This window comes from Mesocricetus auratus, unplaced genomic scaffold (assembly GCF_017639785.1).
Source record: "Mesocricetus auratus isolate SY011 unplaced genomic scaffold, BCM_Maur_2.0 Super-Scaffold_4256, whole genome shotgun sequence".
NCBI classification, from domain to species: domain Eukaryota; kingdom Metazoa; phylum Chordata; class Mammalia; order Rodentia; family Cricetidae; genus Mesocricetus; species Mesocricetus auratus.
The window spans coordinates 101,018,482-101,043,729 of NW_024429182.1; the positions used below are offsets into that span (position 1 = coordinate 101,018,482).

Below are 25,248 nucleotides of genomic sequence, written 5' to 3' on the forward strand. Positions count from 1 at the left end.
TAACTGTCATTTATCCTTTATTTTCACATACATTACTTTGTTTGATCCTCACAACAGTCCTGTGAGGTAGGTAGGGTTATGTATTACTATGTGCCCATTTCGCAGATGAAGAAATGGGGTGGCTCAGTGAGGTGAGTGACTTGCACAGTCACATTGTGTGTTAGTGGCTTCACAGGTTCTGTACTTGCTCTAAAGTCAAGCTACTGAATTAGGAAGCACCAAAAAGATGGAGGAAGCAGTTTTATGGAGAAAAAAAAAATAAAGGGCAGTGCTGATTTCTGAGGTTTTTTTCCTTATTTGGCCATGAAAACAGCTTCTATTGTCCTGGCTGGTTCTCTGATGAACCTTCCAGAATACCACTGGTGCAGTGGCTCAAGACAGCCACGAAGACTCCTGAGCCCTGCTGTGGGGAGAGAGAGGCCTTTAATGCATCAGGATCAGGTTTTGCCTTTTGCCTGTAACTATGAGAACTCCTCATTCACAAGGTGTGACCCTGGAAGCCCTTTGCTTTGTCCACTATGGATGCTGTTCCAGGCTTTCCTGCCTGTGTCTGGAGCTCAGCTCCAGAGGGATTGGGACTCTCAAAGGTACAGTCACTCCAGGGATGAATCTCAACGTGCAGTTTAGAGGTCCATAAGGCTCCTCGCCTGTTGGGGAGTAATGATCTGGGGTTTCTTGCCCTTAATGTATCTCAGGCAGACCCACAGGTAGTTAGGACCAGACAGTATGACGGGGAAGGCTGCTTTCTTAATAGAGTATTAGGGGCTGGGCATTCACTCCAGGGGCAACTGTGGGGCACAGAGCACTCCTGGACTACATCTTCCCAGGTGGTGATCTTCGTAGCAAGAAATAGAAGTGGGCTGAGCCATCGCTGGTGGGGAAGGCTGAACTGGGTGCTATGAACAAGGCAAAGCCATGTAAAAGAGAGTTGGCTTAAGGACAGAAAGGAGCTAATTTTGTTAAAGACAAATTGCAGAGGGAATCTGAGTTCTGAGTAGTGATATGGTCAAAGTGTCTAGTCAAAGCAAGGACAAACATTTGTGTGAAAAGGAAAACCTAGTACGTGTACCCGGCAGGACAGATCTTGGGTCAATATTGAAAGAACTTTCTAATAACCAGCATGGCTCAATCTTGGCAGAGGCTGCCTGGGAATAGAGAGCTTTCTGTCACCAGTGGGTATGCAGGCTGGCAGAAGTGATCCCTTGGAGGTACTCAAGGAGAGGCACTCATCCCCAAATGTACTGGGATGTCCCAGAGGAAGGGGAAGAACTAAAAACTACTGGATTATTTTCCAACCCTGAGAGTTCATAATATATTGGTTTAAACCGACTTGTTTCAGTGATGCTTCCAATTCACGGGAAGAGGGTTCTGCAAGTCAAGCAACAGGCCGGATCATAATGTGTCTTTGTTTCAGCCCCAACACTATCCCATCTTTGCAGGAAAACATCCACTTTCTGAAGCCAAGAGTCCTTTAATTCAGCCTCTTTAGGAGGGTCATCCCCTCCTGCAGAAGCCTAGACACTCACTCCTCTAGGTCATGGGACAGCTTGACTTTCTCCCTGAGTGGAGCCACAAAGGGTTCTGGGAGCATATTGCATTCCAAACCACCCAAACATGGTTGCCTTTGGGCAAAGGTGTCTTGGTACCTAGATGCATCCTCCAGAACAAAGAGCAGATGTGATGGCATTTGCTGTACATGTTACATCCTAGGAAACTAAAAGGAGCCTCTTGTTCCCACCCTACCCCTTGGCAGCCAGGGCTCTCTCTGGAGATGGGTGAGACACTGACTCGGGGTGTGGTGATAACCCATGAGAAAACTGCTCCCCCTTTGTCCCAACCAGAGAGTTCTCCTGTGGGCTCTTCTTGTATCAGCTGACTTATAACTTGTCATAGTAAACTACCCATCACCATCTCAAAATGCCAAGAAAAGGTGGTTCTGTTTCGAGGACATGTGTATTCCAGAAGGTAGACTTCATCACGGGGAATCAAGTCCTGCTATGCAATTAATACAGATTAGTGTAGGTCCCGCTTTGTGCCACTGGTGAGACACTCTCCTCAAAGCCTTGGCTGACATGAGCTTTTTTGGGACTCCTTCCCCAGTGTGGCTAGTGTCTTTTTACCTGTACCGTATTAACCGAATGATCTTGTTGTTCATGAAGTCCAGAGCGTGTGGATGGGAAGAATCGATGCAGAATCCGTCACTCAGAGCGATTTTCAGCACCTCCTCCACAAAGACCTGGAAGCTGTTGATCTGTTTGTTGGCAGGCACCACCCACAGCCTTTTGAGGTTCTGCTTGGTGTACTCTTCCTCTGGAAGGCCTTCCACATTGGCCACCCAGTCAAGAGTCAGGTGGTTGGGGTCCTGCAAGTGGCTGGTGATGGAGGACAGATTGCCATTGGAGCAGTAGAAGAGCTTAGAGCCAAGGAGCTTGAGGAAGAGGCAGGATGTGCTGAAGATGTTGGCATTGAACACCTCCATGCTGGAGGATGACAGGCTGTAGATCTGAGGTGCCTCCCGCACGGTGAAGTGGACTGTCTGCACGCGCTGCTTCAGCGTGATGTTGAGCATGGCATTCTTCTCTGCCTTGGAGAGCTCTATCTCCTTTTCCTGCAAGGCCTCAATCAGGGGCTGTACCTGGTAGAAGTCAGCTTCCCTGCGGAGCAGGCCCATCTCCTGGAAGTCCTCTGGCAGGTCCAGGTGAGAGGTCCGAAGGAAGTTGAGGATATAGCGGAACACTTTGCCATCACGGTCGATGAAGCAGTTACCCTGGCTGTCCCTCTTGGTGGGCATCTTCCCACTGAACATGGCACCCAGCATAGAGTCAGGGAAGCTGGTCAAAGTTGCCAGTGAGGTTGTATAGAGTTTCCCCCCAACATTCAGTGTAATGGGGTCAGACATGGTAGGAGGCTGGGTGCCTGGAAATAGTTCTAGATGGGTAAAATGAGAAAGGATTATTATCCAACCATATCTGTGTAGTCACAGTCCTTAATTCCTAATTATAGGTCAAGCCTACATTGAGGATGAAATGTATTAATGCCTGATGAATGGCTGATAACTGCTGCACATTAGACTCACAGGGGAAGAACCACACACACACACAAAACTGTGTCCTGGTACTCAGGAAGTTTTGAAAATCCTTAGTGATTTCAAATGTTGAGAGGCTAGAGAGCCACTGGGCTGAGGAAGAAAGGAAAACAAGCCTGGGCTAAAAGCTCCCTGAATTCTTTTATAATACTAATTTGCATAGATAAGAGTATTTCATCTTTTGACATAGTGTCTTCATTCATCCCTGTTGCAGACAAGGACAGCTGGGCCAGGACTTATTATTCCTGGCTTAGAGAAGTGAGTGCTTTGGCAGGATTCAAACTCAAGTTCCTTTTTGTGAGAGAAAAATGTGTAAATGATTACTAGCTAGAGAATGTTATTCTTTGATGTAATTAACAAACGTTTTGATTGGGCTCAGTGCTCATCTGAAATGAATTATTTTTCTCTTTCAGTTTACAAATAACTAACTAGTGCCATTTTTATCTATCTTCCAGAACTACCATGGATCACTTAGTTTCTGGCCTCCAAATGACAATCCTTTTTGGACCCCCCATCTCCCCCATCCCTACCCACTCTGTCGTGAAGAGTCTCATCCTCACATCTGAAGCTGACTGCAGAGCAGTGTTCCTCCTGAAGGCGCTTTACCCACTCTTTCAAAACACCCTTGGCTAGTGACGGCCCGGTTGGTGGAACATTCATTGCTCTTGCAGAGGACCGGGTTCAATTCTCAGCACTCACATGGTGGCTAACAACTAAGTGCCTGCAACTCCAGTTCCAGAGAATCTAATGCTCTCCTCTGGCCTCTGAGGGCACTGCATGCCTGTGGTGCACAGACATACATGCAGGCAGAATATTCATACTTAGCAAATAAAAATAAGTAAAATATTTTTGAAAGACAATGAAAACACCCCTCACTGCCTCTAAGCCTTCAGCATCTAGGGCATTTACCTCCTTAAACTGTAAGCCCTGGGTCTTTTTAAGGTTCTTGATAGCATGAGCTATACCCTCTCGGCTTCTACAGGAGCATGTAGAATGGATTCAGTAGTGTTACACTGACATGGAGGTGGGTAGACCAAGAGAAATAAACCTCAGGACTGCCCTACAGAAGAGTATGCTGGGGGATGTGGGGGGGGGGCAGACAACAGCCAGTGCAGGTGTGCTGACCAGACAGACGCATGGAGGGCTGGGGAGACGAAACACCCTGCTCAACACACAGGTCCATGGGGGTGGGGCGAGAGAGGCAGCAAACGCTTCTCTGTGTGCCTGCCATGTGAAGAGTGCGTCTACATCGAGACCCCTTTCTCTCCAGCGATGGGACCAGGATGGACAAAGATCCCAGCTGCTTTGTTCATCTGGCTGGAAGCACCTGAAGGTCTAACGGGGCTTTTTGATATTGCTGCAGAAAAGCATTAACCATCTGGAGTGTCTGAAGAGGAACAGCCCACGTTGAAGTTACAAAACTCTTGGCAGAAACATGGAGCAGATGGGCTGTGAGACAGACATTGGGGAGGGCCAACAGAACTGGGTGGGCAAGCAGCTGTGGAAGGGGTGGAGCCAGCACTTGGAAACAGCAGCTGGGAAGGGTGCTTAGGGCTAACAGCTGAGTCGGGCACAGCAGGATCCAGGAGTGGGTCACCCTTACCTGGATTAGATAAACTAATCCACAATCTTCTCTTTTCCCATTCCTGGACTCTGGTCTCCTCTTTTTTTCTTTTAGACAACAACCTGCATATTTTAGTTTTTCTATCCTTGAGAAATGTCATCCCCACCTCCGCCTTTCTAAAAAACCAAACTTCAAGCCTAGGCTTTGTGAGGTAGTTGATCTCCACAGTCTCAGGGATCAGAGGGGCTGAACTGTATTTCCAGACAGTTCTGTGGCCCAAAGACTCTGTCTCCTTCAGGTGTTAGTGCAGAAGTGGGGTTGGCGGGGCGGAGCACAAAGCATTCCTGGAGATCTATGGGTGGTGCCTGAACACCATTTCTCTGCTTGCAGAGTAGCAGAGGGATTCCCTGGCTCTCGGGCCTTTGTCTGAGGAAGGCAGCAGTTTCAGGTAGTAGGAGCAGATGTAGGCTAAGAAGGCAGGCCTCTTGCCCTAGTTTGGGAGGCCTCTGTGGGGTCTGCTGCAGACCACTGAGTCACGCAGCAGTCTTCTAAGGCCCCAGAGTCACTGTGTCACAGTGTCTACTGTAACAAGCTCACAGACTCTGGTGCAAAATGTACACTGACATGACACAGGGGCAGGAAATGGCAGCTCTAGAGGGCCAAAGAGTTTCCCACGTGAGGTAGTTGTGGTAGTGATGAACTAATACCACTGAGCTGCAGCCTCACCTGTACCCAGCTGCCTGTTGGCGATCTCTACCAGATGTTCACCAGGCATCAGAGCTCAGCAGGATCCCTCTGCACCTGACCCACCAGCTGCTGAAAGCAAGGCCTGGGAGGCAGCCTAGGTTCTTCAGCACTACGGTATGTCTTGAGCCCATTTCAACAAGTACTACAGGAGCTTAGGCCTCACCCCTGCATCCTAGTCTATATATCACCCCTTGGCTTTGTCTTCTGTCTATTCTCTATTCTGGTCTCAGACCAGATTCTCCTGAAGCACTATTCCTCATCTAAACCACTTTGCCCTTCACTCTTATCCCAAGCCCCACCTAGCTATACATTCCGGGCTGCTTTGTTCGATATTCATACATGGTTCTCCCTCTTAGGGTGTCTATTGCTGTGAAGAGACACCATGACCACAGCAACTCTTATAAGGAAAACATCTAATTGAGGGGGCTCATTTGCAGTTTCAGGGGTTCAGTCCATTATCATCATGATGGGGAGCATGGTGGCATGCAGGCAGGCATGGTGCTGGAGAAAAAGCCAAGTGTCCTACATCTTGTAGGCAACAGGAAATCAAACTGACAGTCACATTGAAGGAAGCTTGAGCAAAGACCTCAAAGCCCACCCCTACAGTGGCCCACTTCCTCCAACAAGACCACCTCCTAATAGTGCCACTCCCTTTTCTTTCAAGCTACCACATTCCAATCCATGACCCCCAAAGGGGGCAATATCATAATGCAAAACTGCATTCAGTCCAACTTCAAAAGTCTCCATAGCTGTAACAGTCTCAAACTCACTTCAAAGTCCAAAGTCTCTTCTGAGACTTGTGACAATCAACTATAATCACCTACAAAAATCAAAATCAAAAGGCAGATCACATATCCATTCCAAAATGCAGGGAAGGGAGCACAGCAAGGAAACACTGTAGCAAAGCAAGACAAAAACCAGCTGAGCAAACTCCAAGCTCTGCATCTCCATGTCTGATGTCAAAACGCTCTCTCCATTTTCAACTCCATTCAGCTCTGTTGACTGCAACACACTTTTTCCTCTTGGGCTGATTCCATTCCCTGTTATAGCTCTCTTTGGCAGGCATCTCAGGACTCTGGCATCTCTAACATCTTGGGTTCTCTGAGGCAATCCAGGATTTGCCTTTACGGCTTCACAGAATGGCCTCTCTAGGCCTCCATTCAGGGACGCCCCTTACACGTGCCTGGCCTCATCGGCTTTATTCCATGATTCTTTATTCTATCCTTAATTCTAAAGCCAGAACCACATGGCTGAAGCTGCCAAGTTCTTCTGCTTGCTAGGACAGCACACGCCGGGTCAATTACATCTTCATCAGCTTTCTGTCTTTCACTGCCTAAACTTGGCTGTCCTTTGAACTTCTCTTATACCAGGCTGGCCTCAAACTCTACCTTCCCAGTGCTGGGATTAAAGGTGTGCCCCACCATATCCAGCTCTAAGCTTTTCTTTAGTTTCTTTCCACAAGTTAGAAACTTAGCTTATCCCACATCTTAATCTGTTTATCTCCTTGAACACATAATTTAGCTCTATTCCTATTCCTGGTGCTCTTTTTCTCCTCAAAATTTTCATTTTGTAATTTACCCTGATCAGCTTCCTCCTTTTCATTATGAATTTTCATTAAAGTTACCACTAAAAACTACACAACAGAGTTTATACTAGGCTCTTTTGAGATTTCTTCTGCCAATGGAATTAATCCAATTTTCTTCACTTTATCCTCAGGCAGACTCTTCAGAGAAGGGCAAAAGACAGCCACCTTCTCCACCAAAATATCACAAGAATGATCTCTAGATAACATACTAAAAATTCAAGCCGGGCGGTGGTGGCGCACGCCTTTAATCCCAGCACTCGGGAGGCAGAGGCAGGCGGATCTCTGTGAGTTCGAGGCCGGGCTGGACCGACAGCCTCCAAAACAATACAGAGAAACCCTGTCTCGTAAAACCAAAAAAAAAAAAATCTCCTCTGAAATCTCTTGAATGAACCCCCAACAGTTCAAATAACTCTTAGCACCTGTCTTCCGTGTACCTACTAGTATGGCTTTTAAGCAGTCCTTAAAGCATTCCACTGCTTTCCTAACCCAAAGTAACACAGCCCAAATTCATGGTCAGGCCTATCACAGGGTACCTGATTCCTGGTATCCATTTCTGTCTTAGTGAAGAGATACCATGACCACAGCAACTCTTATAAGGAAAACATCTAATTGAGGGGGCTCATTTGCAGTTTCAGAGGTTCAGTCCATTATCATCATGATGGGGAGCATGGTGGCATGCAGGCAGGCATGGTGCTGGAGAAATAGCCAAGTGTCCTACATCTTGTAGGCAACAGGAAATCAAACTGATAGTCACACTGAGGGAAGCTTGAGCAAAAGAGACCTCAAAGCCCTCTCCTACAGTGACACACTTCCTTTAACAAGGCTATACCTCCTTATAGTGCTATTCCCTTTAGGGGTCATTTTCTTTGAAACCATCATCTTTTCTTTGAAACCCTCCATCTTTTCTACTGTAGCTAATAAGGCCTAAACGAGGAGTCAGTGCATCTGTAAGGCTTCCCCCAAATTTCCAATGTTAAGAGCTCTCTTCTCACTGGGCATAGTGGTTCACACTTTTAATTCGAGCACTCAGGAAGGCAGAGACAGGAGGATCTCTATGAGTTCCAGGCCAGCCTGCTCTATATAGCAAGGTTCAGACTATACAGCATTACATAGGGAGTTTCTGTCTAAACAAACAAACAAACAAACAAGCAAATCTCTTCTGAGGGCTTCAATCCTGCTCAGATTGGTGTTTCAAGCCTGTATCTTTGCCACTTGAGAGGTTGATGCCAAAAGAATTGTAAGTTCAAGTCTAGCATGGTTAATTAGTAAGTTCCTGTCTCAAAATTTAAAAAGGGCCAGGCTATAACTCATTAGAAGAATGCTTACTTAGCATGCAGAAAACCCTAGTTCAATTCCTAGTGCTGGAAGAAATGAAGTCCTCTTGCCCCCACTATGTCTAACCCTTTCTCTAACTTCACAGAACATCTGATGAGCTACAGATTTTATTAGAATGTGTAAATGATGCTTAGTTTCTGAAAAAGCAAAGTGTTTGTCTAGGGAATTACAGGCATTTTCCCAGGAGGTTGAAGTGGATTACGATGATGTCCAGGTCACAGAAGAAAAGGCACACATCTTAGGCGGGGCCTCCCTGCTCGGGTTCATTCACACCACCTTTCCCTGTGCCACTCATCTGCCGGAGCTCCCCAGGATGGTCTATCATCATCATCTCAGAGTTCCAGCCCTTGAAGAAACCTGATTTCCTTCTCACCAAGTCCTCGTCTCATAAGCACTGGCTTTTGAGAGGTGAGCATGCTCAGTCTTGGAATAGGGACAACATGGCAAGCCCCAGACATGGTGGGGTATGCCTGTAATTCCAGCAGCTGGGAAAGTGGTGGACTGACTGGTCGGCACCAGCTGCTCTATGGCAGTTTCCTCTGAGATAAAACAGTTCATCTTGGAAGGAAGGTCCAGATGGGAGGGCAGTTCCCTAAGAGACAGGACATGAAAATTGAGGCAAAACAAAAGGATATTCTAGGGCGGTGGTTCTCAAGCCCCTAGCGCTGCGACACTTTAATACAGTTATTCATGTTGTGGTGCCTACAACCATAAAATTATTTTCATTGCTACTTTATAGGTGTAATTTTGCTACTGTTACAGATTATAATGTAAATATCTGTGTTTTCTGATGGTCTTAGGCAACCTCTGTGAAAGGGCCAACACCCACAGGTTGAGAAATGCTGTTCTTAAGGGAGGTGAAGCATTCTATCCAGTAGGGAAGCTTTTACTTTTTTTTTTCCTTTTTTTAAGACAGGCTTTCTCTGTGTAGCCCTGGCTGTCCTGGAACTTGCCCTGAAGACCAGGCAGACCTCAAACTCATACAGGGAAGCTTCTTAAGCGCCAAACGTAAATAATTCAAGAGTTCCAGGAAGTCCCTGAAACTGACTAGGTTCACTAGGCCTCTCCCTTCTCAAGCATATATAAACTATACGGACTGCAGAGAGATCCTCTCAGACAAGCTAAGCTGCCTGGAGGAGGCTCAGAGCACATGGGCTCCTGAGATACTTTCCAACCTGCTGAGCTGCCTCCACTCTGTGCTGTGTGCTCCAGCTTTCTGAGCTGTCACTCAGCGGTTCTGCTTCATCCAGTTGGACTTTGGTGGTTTCCTACCTGGAGTGAGTAGACATTTGTTAACATTTTCTCATGAAAAGTGTCACACAACACCAGCCTAGGCTACTAGCAGGCTCTAGGCCATTCTGAGCTTTATAAGACTGTTGTCTCACAATACAAACCACAGAAAAAGTAACACAAAGAAATCTTGAGCATCACTACCCATTAGAGGCATGGAATTAACATCATGATTACCATGGTAAGTCTATGAAAATAAAAGTGCTCATGAAAAAATAGCAATTCCAAATGTTGGTGAGCACACAGCAGTGGAATGCGACAACACACTGATGATAAGAAGACAAGAATGGTCTACTGTTGTCACGTGACCAAGTGAGGCCACTCATGGAGAAAGGAAGCTATGTGCCATGGAATTCTTTAGGTTAATGTCTAATGTAGCTTTGTTCATGATGGCTCAAATCTAGAAACTACTAAATTACAAAACAAATTATGCTACAGCATGTAATGGAGTATGACTCAGAAATACACATTATATATAACTTTTATACATACATACACACATAAACACACACACGCCATATAGATGAATATAGATGAAAAGCATTACCACAAGTGGAAGGAGTCAGCCTCAGAGGTGTGTGTGTGTGCATGGCTCTATTTATATAATATTCTGAGAATGAAAACTGGATATAGAGATCTGCTAGTGGCCAGGCTACCGAGAAGGCATGGGCTATGAAGAGGCACAAGTGAATATTTTGGAGTGATAGAAATTCTGTGTATCTTGATGTCATGGTGGTCAAAACTTAATAATTATAACTTAGAAAGAATGAGTTTTATTATGTATAAATTATCTCTATAAACTGGAACAGAGAATGTTATAGCACATTAATGAGTCATGAAAACAATACAGTAAGTGGGCTGTGACCAGTTACATCTATTGCTATGAGATTTGTTTCAGTTATGTGTGTGTACTGATCATAAAATTTTACCCCAAAGTGAGACACTGGCATGCTGAGGGCTTTAAAATAAAACAAAAATGAGGTATGGATTGTGACTATAGGGAGGAGAAAAGAAAAAGCTCCATCTGTAACGTGTAGTTTTCCCGGCCAGCTGCCTGGGCCCTGCTTGAGCTGTCTGAACCCCCCAAATAACACACAGGACACTATATTAATTATAAGCAGTTGTCTATTTGCTATCGTTTCTCATTGTCTAGTTCTGACTTAATTATTGACCCATAATCATCAGTATATATTTTTATAAGGACTTATCTTTTCGAGAACGCCAGACATACGTTCTCTTCTCCGGGGATCACATGGTGATGGCTCCGTTTACTACATTTCCCAGAATCCTCCTAGACTCCTAGTCCCACCTATCTTGCTTCCATATTGGCCAACAGTGCTTTATTGGCATATACACAGGACTTCCCCATCATCCATCCTTTCAAGGTGAGAACGGAATCTATGAAATAAACTAACAGTAAAGATGTTCATAAGAGGAAAACCATGTAAATGCACAGTACCACAAATAGACCACAAAGAAGGGTTAGATTATTGAAGTCTATATAGTACCCTGAGAAAAAGGTAGGAACAGGAGCTGGGAGCTTGCCATACAAGTTGTGTGTGGGGAAAGATCCTTATATGGTAAATAATGATTATCTCAGGTAATAAAAGAATGGGTGACAACCTATGATAAAACCTCTTTTGGGCACTGGGTATAGTGTTCCTCCATCTATTCTATGATTCAGTTTATCTTCCGTGTTGAGATGTGTTGAGACCCAACAGCTAGGGAGCTATTCAAGGCAGTTCTGTCTTTGGCTGCATAAAGGATCTTCAGAGAAACCCCTGCCTGCACCTGGAAGAAGAAGAGCTAAGAACCAGAAGGGTTTTGTTTTAATTCAAAGCACTCAGCATGCCAAGTCATACTTTGGGGAGTCATTTTCTGAGCCCCTAGCTCTTTGAGAACGACAACAGGACGCTTGTCTGTATAGTCACTGTCTAGCACACAGTAGGTCCAGGTGGATTGATGTAATAACTATGCATCCTGCTCCTGACTCTAGGTCTAGGTCAGAGTTCTTTTCTTTTGGTGTAATTACTGATCTTGCCACCACTTCTGAAATACATATGAAAGGGGCATCCTCCATTAATCTAACAAGTCCTGCCACCACAGTGGGATTATGTCAACAGCTGATGTCTGGACAGCCCTTAAGAATAGTGCTGGTTGTCAGAAAAACCAGCTACTAGAGGATGGAATTTCCACCCCTCACCTTCCAGCAGGAACTAGAGTGACAATCACTAAGGCTAAATGATTTAATCAGCCATGTTCACATATTGAAGCCTCCACAAACACTCAACAACAGGATCCTAAATTGGTAAACCCCAGGAGATACCAGGAGGGTGGGGTGCCTGAGGGAAAGAAGCTGCCAGCCTTTTCTCCATACCGGGCCATGTGCACTTCTCTGGCCTTTTCTGAATTATCCTTCTACAATAATGTAAAAATCTACTAAGTAGACTGCCTTCATGCATTCTGCAGGTCACTCTTACAAATCACCTGGCCTGGGTAGGAGGTCACGGGGACCTCTGATACAGTTAGTTGGTTAAAAGCACATGTGACAACTTACAGTTACAACTGTCATCTGAGGAAGAGCAGTCCTCTCTCTGAACCTGTAGGGTCTGCACTAACTCTAGGAAGACAATGTCAGAGAATTATTGTATGTGAGGTATTGGTGTTGGTGTTGATGTAGGAGTTTTTTTTTTTTGGTTTTGTTTTTTGGGGGGGTGGATTGAATAAGAATAACCCCCATAGACTCATACTGAATGTTTAGTCATCACATAGAACTGTTTGAAGGGATTAGAAGGATTAGGAAGTGTGGCCTTACTGGAGGAAGTGTGTTAGTGGGGTGGGCATAAGGATTCAAAAGACCAAGGCAGGTCCAGTGTCTCTCTCTCCCTGCTGCCTGTGGATCAATATGCAAAGCTCTAAGCTCCAGGGCCTTGTCTGTCTGTGTGTTGCCATACCCCCTGCTGTGATGATAATGAACTAACCCTCCAAAACTGTAAGCAAGTTAAATGTTCTTTTTGAAATAAGTGTTGCAGCCAGGCAGTGGTGTTGCATGCCTTTAATCAGGCAGGTGGCAGAGGCAGGGCCTCACAGAGAAACCCTATCTTGAAAAGCCAATACACAAATAAAGAGTTGCCTTGGTCATGTTTCCTCTTCACAGTACTAGAACAGTGACTAAGATGGGGTAGGGGTGTAACTCAGTGGTAGAGTATTTGCCTGGCATGTGAGGTCCTGGGTTCAGGAAGTGGTGCTTAAGGGTTGAGTTGTATAGCTCGGGAGCATCTCCCAAATATATGCAGTCTTGGTTTCCATGCCTAGCACTACAGACAGACAAAGCTGGTGAGAAAGCCATAACCACAGAAGGCGTTAATAGCCTCAAAAAGTCTCGAAGCATCTTGCTCAAAGCATACTGCTCTGCAACCTGCTTGGCAGGCCAGCAGCTGCTACCTGTTGTTGGGCCTCACTTAACACTTGGTAACGCTTTATTCATTTTAATTAATTTCTTTTAATTTTTGGTGGTGGGGAATCAATCTAGAATCTCATGCATGTTAGCATGCATTCTATCACTGAGCTACATTCCCCAGTATCTATTCATGTGTGTGTGTGTGTGTGTGTGTGTGTACGGAAATGAGTCACACTAAGAATGCTGGGCAAAGGTAGTTGGATATTTACTAAGATAGAAGTAACTTACATGAGCAGCTGAGAACTGGGTCAGCGCTCTATGGTTTCTGAACCTCGGCCGGGATCTAAGAGAGCTCGAGAGCCCACTCCTGTCCTTCTTTTATCCTGATTTCTCCCACATACCTGTGACCACACCCCAAGAGGGGCATGGTCAGTGCTGCGGGTATGTGATCTCTCCCTACACATACACACACACACACACACACACACTATTTATTTCCGTGCTGTGGGAGATAAAACCCATGACCTTGGGAATGCTAGACAGTCTCCACTACTGTGCTATACCCTCAGCTGTACTCTAATAATGATAAATGGAAAAGCACAAAGAATGAGTCTGTTGTGCTAAATGCTTCCTCCATGCCTTTACTAGCACACTTTGAGGTGGTCCGGGACACACCACCCTCAAATATGACTACATAAAGCCAGAATACACCATGTCCCCTTTGGCATATTGATTGTTTAGTTATTTTGAGAAAGTGCAGACACAGGAGCAGCTCTGGACAGATGCACTTGTAGAAAGGGAATTTGCAAGTACAAAGGAAACTCATTAGGACTCAGAGACAGCTATGGTCATCTGAGACCATCATCCACATAAGAAGCCAACCCCCATTCACTACACATTTCCTCCCCCACTTTCCCATAATTCCCCACCACTGTCAGAAGCTCAAGCTCTTCTTTCTCTAGCCCAGGATGCTGTATAAACTTAATCACAAGTTCTTTGAGCTTTCATATCTGTGGACCCCCAAATGTGTGCACACTAACCAAAATGGGTTTTCTCCTGTATGCTTCAGCTATCTTAGGCATCTAATACCCATCTTTCTTTCCTACTATTACCCTCTCCAGTTTGCAGAGGAGGGAAACTGAGGCTCAGAGAGGGCAAGTGATGCTCAAGGTCCCCTATCTAGTCAGTGGAGGAGCTGAGATGTGAATCCAGTCAAAGCTCACACCTCTGCCCATTCCCTTCTATCACAAGACCCCAGTGTGCAACCAAAGCAAGAGATGCCCACATTTGCATGCTCAGTGTACACAGCTTGGAGCTCTGCCACTCAAAGCTGAGGACAGGGGAACAAAGTCCCAGAATGATGAACAGCTCTTGCACAATGCAGGTGTCCACTCAACAATCAAAACCTTTCTACAGCAACCCAGGACTGAAAAAGCAACATACAAAAACTAGGTCTTTAAAGGCCAGATTCAAAAGGTAAACCAGGATGCAAACTAAATCAGGAAATAGAAGTTCTAAGCAACAGCCCCTGTGTGTGAATGAACAGTTAGTTCTCTTATGAAGGTTTGCCCAGTCATTTGAAGCACAGGGAGAAAGAAAAACAACCAACCAAACAAAACAGCTTTCTCTCTCTCTCTGGGCAAACCTCAGGCACCAAAGCAGGAGATGGTAGTGCCTTGATCCTTAAGAGCACTTGATGGGGCAGTGGGTGCCCCACCTGGCTCTGTGGAAAGGGGTAATTTCAATCCAGTGCCTGAAAAACACCATCTGCAACCTTTAATTAAGACCCCTGAAATAGTAGTCTTTGAGATATTCCATGAGAGCTGGGCCCTGCAATCCCCAGTCCTTGCAGACTCCAGGAGGCTACTTGTGTGTAGTCAACTTGGTTGTAGGTGTGCTAAATATAGTGACCTCTTTAAGATTCAAAACACTACATCAAGGAAAGTATTACCTCCACTTTACAAAGGGGGAAACTGAGGAGATTCGATCACTTGCCCAAAGCAGTGGCAGGCTGTGTGTGGAGGCTACTCTGTCAGCAGGGTGGGCCCTCTGCAGCCTCTGGGAGTGAAGGCCTTTGCTCCTGTAGGTGCTTTCACACTGCCCCCTCAACTCCATTCTGATCCATATGCCAGGACAGAGAGTGAATATTTCCTGAGTGAACAATGACATGCTCAGAGCCATGTAAAGCACCATTTTTCCTGAAGATTACTTCATTAAAATGGCACAGCAGCAGTATGATTAACATCCTGGTTCTAGATTTATAAAATCAAGGGCAAGAATAATGAAGACAGCTACTTAAGACCACATACTGAGAGAAGGCTGGGCTGGATTTCCAAATGATGACTCTGGAGCCTGTGTCCTGGCCAATTGCGGAAGCCACAGTATTTTACTAAGGGCCAGAGACAGAATTTGAATAAGGCTTGCGATGCTTTTGAGATGAAAACAAAAGACATTGATTGATTAAGTGTTGTGGTGCTAGAGATCAAACTAGGACCCTGTCACTGCTGGGCAAGTGCTGTACCACTGAGATACTGAGCCCAAACAAAAGAGATCAAGGTTGTCCTAAAGTAATAATAAGGGCTAGTGATGTTGACCTTTGATATGCTGTCAGTGAGGACCAACTGTTGTAACAACTGTAAATCTACTATAATAATCCCTCACCTCTCTCTGTTTCATTCACTCAGAGCCTAGAAACAATCTATCACCCATGAGCGCACCTGCATGGGTCTTTCAAGATATCTCCTACAAGAACAAGGGCTTCCTGGAGAAATGGATGGTTCCTGGATTTTTTTAAAGGGAAAGTTGCAGTTGGGCCTGGAACTTCTTCTAACATAACAAAGAACAAAGACTAATAGGTTCACAACAGAAAAATACAGGAACTGGCCTCAAGGGCAGCTTTAGGATAATTTGAGTATCAAAAATAATAGTAACAATAATAGATTTTTAGCACACTGACTTTTTTAGAACAGGTCCAAGGAGGTGAGGGGAACATGGAGTGAGAAAGAAGAAAATGTTTTTCTAAAGGAAGGAATACCAGGCTGGTGGTGGGCCTGGTGCTGGTCTAAGCTTCTTTTCCTGTTGCTGGATAAAATGTCCTGATCAAAAGAACCCCAGGGAGGGTTTATTCCAGACTGATGTTCGAGGTGCAGCTCAGCATGGCCGTGAGTCGGGGCAGCAGGGCATGCAGCACGGCACATGGTTACACTGCATCCACAGTCAAGAAAGAGAGCGCCATGAGCTGCCGCTCAGTTCCCCTTCTCCATTCTATAGGAAGGGAACAGTCCCATCCATCATTAAGATGGGTCTTGTGACTGGATAGAGTGGCAGATGCTTTTAATCCCAGCACCAGGGAGGCAGAGGCAGGCAAGGCAGATCTCTGAGTTTGAGGCCAGCGTAGTCTACACAGTGAGTTCTAGGACAGCTAGGGCTACATAGTGAGATCCTATCTTAAAAACAAACAAACAAACAAACAAACTAAAACGATGGGTCTTATGGTGGTTGGATTGGGAATGATGTCACTAGGCTCAGATGTTTGAGACTTGGTCTCCAGCTGGTGGTGGTGTCTGGGTAGGTTTAATAGGAAGTACATCACGGATGGGGTGGAGTGGGCTTTGAGGCTTCAGGAGTCATGTTCCATTCTCAGTCTGCTCTCTCTGCTTCCTACTTGCAGTTCAAGATGTGAGCTGTCAGCTGCTCCTACTGCCAAGATAGAGTCCTCTCCCTCAGGATAAGCTCAAACTCTTCTTTAAATTGCCTTGGTCACAATTAAAATAATCAAGATAATCTCCCATGCATGCCCAGAAGCCCCCCTCCCAGGTGATTCTAGATTCTAGATTCTAGCACAGTGGTATAGGCCTGGTTTCCCAGTACCTGGGAGGGAGAGATAGGAAGAGCAGGAGTTCAAGGCCAGCCTGGTCTACAGGAGACCCTGTCTCAACTTACTCTTTCACCCAAAATGAACACCAACTAATATAGAAGGAATGGTAGAATTCGAAAAATACCATTTTGCAGCCTTCAATGTTACAATTCAGGCAAAGGTCATCAGTGGATGTGGCATGGAAGGAATATATAGTCTAGGGCAGTGGGTCTCAACTGTCCTAATGCTTCGCCCCTTTAACACAGTTTCACATAATAATTATTTTCATTGCTACTTCATAACTAATTTTGCTACTGTTATGAATCATAATGTAAATATGTGTTTCTGATGGTCTTTGGTGACCCCGTGAAAGGGTCATTTGACCCCCAAAGGGGGTTAAGACCCACAGTCTAGAGATTTGTGTTACTGACGTTTTCCCTGTTACCCTGGAGACATAATGCTGTCATGATGTTAACTACTAACCAAATGGAGGCCCCTGATATCTGTCTTCCAGAGGTGATGGAATCAGAAGTACACATTGCCAATAAGCCTGAAATAAAACTTGCCAAGATCTAATCATTAATGGACTAATCAAATATATATAAAAGGTGAGATGATTTGCTGATTAAAGAGATGCTAACAAATACAGTATGTGGATCACGACTGCATCTGATTGTTAAAGGCAACAACTAAAGATTTTCAGTGAAGGGCAATCTGAGGAAAATTTAATAGCAAGTACTAATTTGGTAACTATTATGTAGGAGAATCCCACTATTATGAGATGGATATATATTAGAGAATTTTCTCAGACAAGGTCTAGAACCCAGGGTGGCCTAGATGCAATCTTCCTGCTCAGTGTCCCAAATTCTGGGATCACAGGCATGTGCCACCATGCCTGGCTAAGATAGTCACATTCTCTTCTTCCCTCTCTCAGCTCACTCTCAATTTCTCTCTCCTTTTGTGTGATAGGTTTCCATAATGCTGCCCTGCCCTAGCTGGTCTGGAGCTCTCTCTCTCTCTCCTCTCTCTCTCCTCTCCCTCTCTCTCTCCTCTCCCTCTCTCTCTCCTCTCCCTCTCCCTCTCCCTCTCCCTCTCCCTCTCTCTCTCTCTCTCTCTCGTTTCTCTGTGCATCCCTGGCTGTCCTGGGACTCAAGAGATCCACCTGCCTCTGCCTTCTGGGGTGCTGGGATTGAAGGTGTGCACCACAACCACCTCGAGAAACAGATACTCTCACAGCCCTGCTATAGACACCAACCATGCACGTCATTTCCTTCCTCTGCAACTTGGCTTCTGTCATCGCCTATGCCAGGAATTCAAATGAATCAAATCTCGTTCAGCTGCCGGGCCTCACATGCGGGACTCATATCCTCCTCTTTGACTTGCAGCTCTTTATGCTCACTCATTGGCACAACTAACCTATGTAGACAGGGCCTGCTGGGGCTGGGAAGCCCCTCTCTAGCCCTGAGACAAGCTGGACAGGGAGCAGGGAAGATTTTTTTTACTCTGTTTGGTTTGAACCATTTTCACCTTACCCGACAGACTTATTTACCAACAGGGATATTTATTTACCTGTCTTGGTGATACATACTTTAAAACAATTCCATTTAAAAACACTTGAATTTTCAATTTGGAATCAAAGTCCTAAGACAAGGTCTCACCGACTGTTGGGCTGTGAAGGCAATGAAGGTTTCCATTGTGGAGGGGAGTGGACAGAGCACTGTGTAAACTTCAAAGACCACAGTCTTAAAAGTGAGTAATGCCTTCCAGTCAAGTAGCTACTTCCCCACCTAACCCAGCTAGGGCTTTGGCTCAGAGCCCTGTGACTTCACCTTCACCCCTTTTACACCCAACAGATGTGTCTTACTTAAGTTGCCTTGCCCTGTTCTGCCTCTAAGAGGCCTATGGACTGCTCCACAGGACCAACTTCACAAAAGAGTAAAGGTACTTCCTGTTGTTCTTTTGTTTCAATTACTGGCGGGCGATCTAGACTCAGTTCACACATGGGACTCTGGAATTTGTCACCATCAGGGCAGAAAGGGAAAAGTGGACTGGAAGAAGAACCCACCCAGCCGGATACAACGTCCCTGCTTGCACAGAAATGCTTTGCCAAAGATGGCCTCCCTCACCCGAACTTTCCTCAGCCATCTTGGCTCACTGTCCTGCTTTGCTGTGTCCTTGCAAGCATTCTCTTCCTGTGGTCTTTCCATGCCTCCCACAAAGATAATGATAAACAAAGGGCTTTGAAATCACTCCCGCCTGAATACAGCATAGCGGGTGCATGGCAGTTGGAGGAGCTGAGGGACCTGGTCCTGGACAACTCTGGAAGGGTAAGGTATCAGAACGTTTATTTCTTCCCTACACTTCTTCAGACCAAACCTCTGTTTCCCCTGCTGCAGAAAAGGGCAGGGTCTTTGAAGGCGTTTGTGGCAACGTGTTCCTCAACTGGAAACAGATATGGTGAAGCCTTTGCAGGATCCAAGAGTAGAATGAGTTCTGTGTGTGACGCACTGAGCTCCAGGGATGGGCTCTTTATTTCTAGTCACATGGAAAGAACGGTGTTGTGTACGTCCACAGACCCTGGCCCACAGCTCAACTACACGTACTGGGTTCGCCAAAGCTGGGAGGGGTCCCTGTCATCCTTGTGGTTTGCCCTGCGCTGCTCCACCTAATCCAGCACCCACTGCTCAGCTCTGGAACCCGACCCTCTGATCAGACAAGATGCCCCTTCTCATCTAGAGATCCCGCTCCTCTCCCCACCCACCAAAGGCTCCTCCCACAGCGCCCCTCCCCAGCCCCGCCTCTCTAGTAGCCCTGTCCACCCCCCAACCCCGAAAAGCGCCCCTCCCCCGCGCCCAAGGGCGGGGCTACCCCACTTCACTGATGAGAACAGCGAGGCTGCGACAGATGACATTTCACGGCAGGACAGGTGCCCCGAGGGCCCCATTATGCGTCTGCTGGGTCCCGAGCTCCCCCTCTCCCAGGCGCACCGCACCCACCTCCAGCCCTCGCTCGGCAGCCTCCCCTCCAGCCAGCGCAGCTTCGCCAGGGGGCGGGCCAGGCGGGGGCGGGGGCGGGGTGTCCCGGGCCGCGCGCTAGCCGCCGGGACTTGTAGTCTCCCCATTGAGCCTCACATCGCCGCGCGGGGCGCGCGGACTTCACCTCCCAGGAGGCAACGCAGAGAGCCAGTTCGCTACTGACCCTCCCCGCCGGCCCTCGGGCCTGCTGGCCTTAAAGGGGACGCGGCCCGACTGGAAGCTCGCGGGGTAGCCCCCACTCTGGCTCCGCCCTGTTTCCCGCACTTCCCCCTTCCCCCCCTGGCTCCGTCCCGCAGCCCCGCGATCGCGCAGCAGAGTTTCACTGCCTAGGTCCGTCTAGGGTTGTGCGGAGCGGGGTGGGTGGAGTTGACCATCACTGTGGCAGCAGCATCCCTTAGGTCTCGGACCCCTCTGTAGGGGAGTCGAGGACCCGCCCTGACCTAGCCGGACTCAGCCTCGTCCATCCTGGCCCTAGCGCCCCGCCCAGGAGTGGGTTCTGAGGTAAGGCCCACTGAAGTCCAGGAGGTAAGAGGGCCTTGGGTGTGAGTGATGGTGGCAAGGAGAGGTGCACCTTGATTCTTCGAGAGCCCCATACTTACCCGCAGGGTTCTGAGAGCTCGAGATTGGGAGGTGGGAGGTCTAGGTTCTTCTCTGGGCCTTGCTGTGTGACCTTGGGCTAGTACTGCCCCTCTCTGAGCCTTAACCATCTTCATCAACTGAGTATAGAGGTGGTCCAGCTCCTGCCCCCCTCAGTACTGAGAGCACTCACACCTATTATCACGAAGTCTGCGGAGAAACCCCAATCCCAGTCTGGGCTGGGGAGGGGTGCTGTGGCATAAGGAAGTGAGAGAGGGGACCCAATGAGAGTACATATCGACGATCCAGAGGCTGTCTGGTCGTTTTAGCGTCCCGGAACCTGGGACTCTTGACAACCCTTGCAGATTGGATAACCGAAGCTTAAGCTTGCATCCTCCCTCCTAGAAAGTCTGGGTTGGGAGAGGGGGCTGCTGGGTCAGCAGAGGTTAGTGAGGGCTAGTTTTGTAGGCAGGGGTGAGTGTGGCCAATCCCAGAGATGGAACAATGCTGTCATCTTCCTATCATTCCTCTTCAGTAATAGGGCACTTGCCTGCCCCCAACAAAACCCTCGCTCCTTCTTTTCCAGGACCCAGGACCTTGAGGGAAGGGTACTGTCTGTGGCTGCCTTGGTCAGACACTAAGTTAAAAATCTGACATTCTGCAGCTCTGAGACCCAAGGGACAAAAGGTGCCCCCAGGAAGCCCTGGCACCCATGGGAGTCAAGGTGTGGGGTATGAATGCAAGGGACTGAGAGAAGATGAATTTCCCCATTCCCAGTGCAGGGCAGGGACCTGCAGATCCTTCCTCCCCCTCTTGAGGAGATCTGGTCACAGCTGACCTAGGGGCTAGCCAGGATCAGGACTTTATTCTGCTCTTCTGCCTGATTGTGTGGATCATTTCTGGGATGGCCTCTTTCTAGTCTAGTCTAGTGGTCTCTGTGGGCTGTCTTACAGCTCTCCAAGGGTTGTGGACATTAGAGATCAGGCCCAGGCAGAGGAGGGCAGGGACTGTACTCAAGGTTAAGCCTGTCTCTGGAAGCTACTTTTCTGGTCACATCCTTGATTTTTATCTTGTGTTGCCGTCACATGTCTCTCATCAATAGCTAGGCACACCTTCACGGCCACCTCTGTACTTGGGTACACTCCATCCTGGGCACTGCGTACAGAATAGGACGGGTCCACTTCCTGCAGCATCAGCCCCTAGCCAGGTGGGTGAGAGGGAGTGAGTGCTGGGGCCAGTTAGACTGTGGAGGATGCAGGAGCCAAGAAGGCCTGGGAGCCAGAGCTCAGACACTAGCTCTGTGGAGAGACAAGGAAGGGCCTGCAAGCCGGGCATTGCAGGATGAGTCAGAATCCATTGCAGGAGAGAAGAGGGAAGCCCTTTCCCATAGAGAGGACACCAGGAAAAATACCAAACGAAACGCAAACCCTTCTCAAATTCCCATCTATGTCCTGTAACAGTGTCATGTCGCACAGACAGCCAGTGACAGGCTCTCGAGTGTGGGCTTTGTCGGAGGGGGCTCGTGGCCTTGAGGTTCTGAGTTGCCAGGCAAGAGGGAAGTTTTCCGAAGTGAGGTTAATCTGATGGCATTGCTGAGAGAGTTGGGGCCAGAGAGAGACTGAGGAGGCGATGAAGGCCGAGCTGATCTCTGGAGGTCTCAGTTTCTTTCTCCTTCTCCACAGCCCCCCAGGTGGTGATAGAGAAGAGCCAGGTCCCCGTCCTGAGCTGAAGCAGGGAACTGTCAACACTCGGCTAACATGCCAAGGGTATCCCATGAGGGGCAGATGAAGGCTCAGGGCCTTCTGGGAAGGGTGTTGCTTCTCCCAGGTGCTCTGGAGCATTCATACAGAATGTACCTGGACACCCAGGTTGGAAGGCTGGCAGAGTGAAGGCACCAGTTCAGGGCTTAGGCAAGGGCATCGGTGCTGGCTGGGAAAGGCCAAGAAGTGAGTGGCCAGTCATCTTCCATTCGGCTCTCAGAGGCTGGGAGGTGAAGGAGCTGCTTCCTCCATAACCAAGGCCACCATAGTGGCCGTGGGCTAAATGAAAATCCTGGACTGCTGTCCTCCGGGATTTGTGCCCGGGAGGATGGATCAGATGAGAGACTGAGGTTTAGAAAACCGCTGTCCAGCCCAGGCATGAGATAAAGAGGGGCTGATGTTGGGGGAGAGTGGAAACAGTTGGCAGGGAGTGCTCACCTCCTTCCCCTCATAGTATGTGTGTTCCCTCCATGACACAGGGCCAATAAGAGACTCAGGGTGCCCAAGCCACCAGCTTTTTTTTTTTTTTTTTTTTAAACACTGGCCTAACCCTAGGAGTGGCAGATGCAGAACAGCTCCCATTTTCCATTGAGAAAGCTGAGGTGCTAGGAGCTTGCCCCAGGCAGGCCTGTAGATCTTAGTGGAAGCCTCGGATCCGCCTCTGGATGCAGGCTCTGGTAAGGGAGGAAGGCTGCTGCACTTGTGTGGAACTGGCTAGACTCAGAGCCTGTGTGGACAAGCCATCCCTGCTGGGGAACGCAGCCTTCTCCTCCGAGAGAGAGGTGGCCTACAGCTTCTTCCCGGAACGACAGCTGGTTCTGCTGTGCCCTGGAAATGTGTCTCCCCCTACTCCCTTCTCCTGCCCTCCGTTTCTGGCATGCAATTGGAGTCAGGTGAAGTCAAAACCTCTGAAGCTCTTTTGCATGAATGCATCCAAGATATCACCGAGTGGGTTTACTGGTAACCATGGTGACAGCTGACCCAACTGCTTGCGTAGGCGTTGAAGCAGGTAGCAGGGCTTGTGCTTTGTGGAGAGGCCAAAGACTGAAGAATGCTGACTTTGGCTACTGGAACTTCTGGTGGTACTGATGGACTGGGCTTCCAGTTACCAAGTGCAGCCCACCTGATGTAGTGGCAGGTAAACCAGCAGGGAATTCTCGGTGTTTGATCATTCTGTTTCTGTGGTTTAATCTAATACCATTTATTCCCATTTTTAAAATGAGAAAAGCAGCCCATATATATGCCTTACTCAGGGTCACACAGTGCAAGTCTCCATTTCTACTTTGATTTTTAAAAAATCATCTTCTAGAACCTTCTCTGGCTCCGGAATTCCATTTGTGCTTGCCCTATGCCCTCACCCTCTATACAAGATGCCAAAATCTCATTGATTAAGGTTTCTTCTTAGCAGCATGCATGCTGGGTTTTCTTGGCAGCCTGGGTTAAAAAAGCATGACCTACCCACTAGTCTACACCGCAGGGGGTGACAGCTGCTGCCTTCTCTTATGCCCTGCCTAAGAAAGAGGGCCCCGGGTGACATGGTGGTGGTGGCAGTGCCATTCTGTTTCTTGTTAATTCTACTTGTTGTGCTGGGGATCCAACCCATGGCGTTCTACACACTAGGTTCTATTACTGAGCCACACCCTCTACCTTGAGGCTAGTCAGTCTTTAAAGGCCTCAGGGTCATGTTTTGCCAGTTGCTCTCTATAAACACATCTGCTTCCACCGCTAGGCATGCATCTCCTTAAGGACCCGAGACTTTCCACATGCCCAGCAAGGGTGTCTTGTTCATTTCATTGCCCATTCAAACCAGTGAGAGGCTCAAGGGGCAGAGTAATCTTGTTGGTAACCAGAGTAGGCCAGATAAGCCTGTCTCATAGTAAAAATGGGGTCTCACCTAGCGTCCTTCCACTGCCTAATTGAGGAGACCTGTGCTGGGCCCTGGGCATTTGACTTTCTTTTTCTAAGATGGAATCTTATTTAAAGCAAACAATGAAACCAGCTGGGTTCACACCTGTGATCACAACACAAAAGAGACTGAGGGAGACGAAGTGAGACTCAGGTTCCCCTGTTCTTCGGAGTAAAACTCCATCTGAAAACAAAACAAACAAGCAAAACGAAAATAAACCACCTCCCCCCCACCCCAAGAAGCCAGGCGTGAGTACTTGAGAAGTGGAAGCAGGAAGATCAGTAGTTCAAGGCCAGCCTGAGTCACACGAGACACTGTCTCAAAACAACAAAAATACCAAGCAACTAAAACTTACATTTCAAACAATAGCAAAATATAAAAAGCAGAAGGGAGTGACACAATGGGAAAACCACCTAAGCAATACCGCTTAGCCTAATGTTAGTGTGCTTGCCTGGGGTACATGAGGTCCTCGGCTCAACCCCAGCACTGTCAAACAAATGAAATGTCACAGGCTTGTGCGAAGGCCCTGCTGACTGAGGCGGCCAGGCTAGCATTTGGGGGCCGCTGGTCTGGGCTGTGTGCACCCTCCAGTCACTGAACTCCGAACATTCTAATTTGTTGTGGGAGATGCTAGCAACTGAGAAGTAAACTTGGTCCCTGTCCCAGGGAGCTCACACCCTGAGACAAAGGGGCCCCTGGAAAGAGACATGCAGTAATGACAGGGTGCAGTTCAAAGGTAGGACACCACAGTGTGCATCTCCATAGAGCCTGGTGTATAGTTGGTTCCAGAACAGCTCAGGCTCTGAATCATGTTTTCTGGCCCACTGTCCAGGAAATGTTCAACCGACTTCACCCAGATGCAGTGTGAAGCTTCAATAGTTTCGTGGAGTCAGTAAACAAAACATCTACTACTTGTTGGGTTTTGCCTAGAGTAGGATTAGGCAGAGAAGGGGCGCCTTCTCTTATGTGCAAGCTAGATGAGAAGTGACCCAGCTGTAGCTATGAAAATCAGCCAGAGACTCTGGAGTCAGAATGGGTTAGTGTGGAGGTTTCCAGAGAACAGCCCAGGTGCAGGGGCTCTTATGCCACAAGGCAGTAAGAACCTCACT

The 25,248-nt window shown here is 47.6% G+C and overlaps 2 protein-coding genes and 1 long non-coding RNA gene across 6 annotated transcripts in view; 2 read left to right on the forward strand and 1 right to left on the reverse strand.

Annotated features, from left to right (window-relative positions):
* Positions 1-4,715, forward strand: part of LOC121132879 — a 38,191-nt gene extending 33,476 nt beyond the window's left edge. Inside the window, exons 2-3 of the long non-coding RNA XR_005869586.1 lie at positions 2,160-2,698; positions 3,541-4,715. This is a non-coding gene — a long non-coding RNA (uncharacterized LOC121132879). The remainder of the gene's footprint in view (positions 1-2,159; positions 2,699-3,540) is intronic.
* On the reverse strand, positions 1-20,718 carry Kctd21 (potassium channel tetramerization domain containing 21). 2 transcript variants are annotated; one of them, XM_040728340.1, is made up of 2 exons: positions 20,497-20,718; positions 1-2,928 (listed from the first exon to the last, which is right to left on the reverse strand). In XM_040728340.1, the coding sequence occupies exon 2, from the start codon at positions 2,897-2,899 to the stop codon at positions 2,117-2,119; it is 783 nt and encodes a 260-aa protein (XP_040584274.1). In that variant the 5' UTR covers positions 2,900-2,928; positions 20,497-20,718; the 3' UTR covers positions 1-2,116. The 2 variants fall into 2 exon arrangements, with proteins under 2 accessions (XP_040584274.1, XP_040584270.1); XM_040728336.1 differs by lacking the exon at positions 20,497-20,718 and adding an exon at positions 19,859-19,915.
* Positions 20,051-25,248, forward strand: part of Usp35 (ubiquitin specific peptidase 35) — a 22,342-nt gene continuing 17,144 nt past the window's right edge. For 2 of the 3 annotated variants that reach the window (XM_005073941.4, XM_013116380.3), the window contains exon 1: positions 20,051-20,398. The gene's annotated coding sequence lies outside the window, so the exon portion shown is untranslated. Of the gene's footprint in view, positions 20,423-25,248 lie in introns of all 3 variants that reach the window. The other variant, XM_013116379.3, reaches the window with a different exon arrangement.

What these genes read in the sequence shown, in the direction of transcription:
- Kctd21 (XM_040728340.1), bottom strand. Translation starts at nt 2,899, where the DNA reads ATGTCTGACCCCATTACACTGAATGTTGGGGGGAAACTCTATACAACC.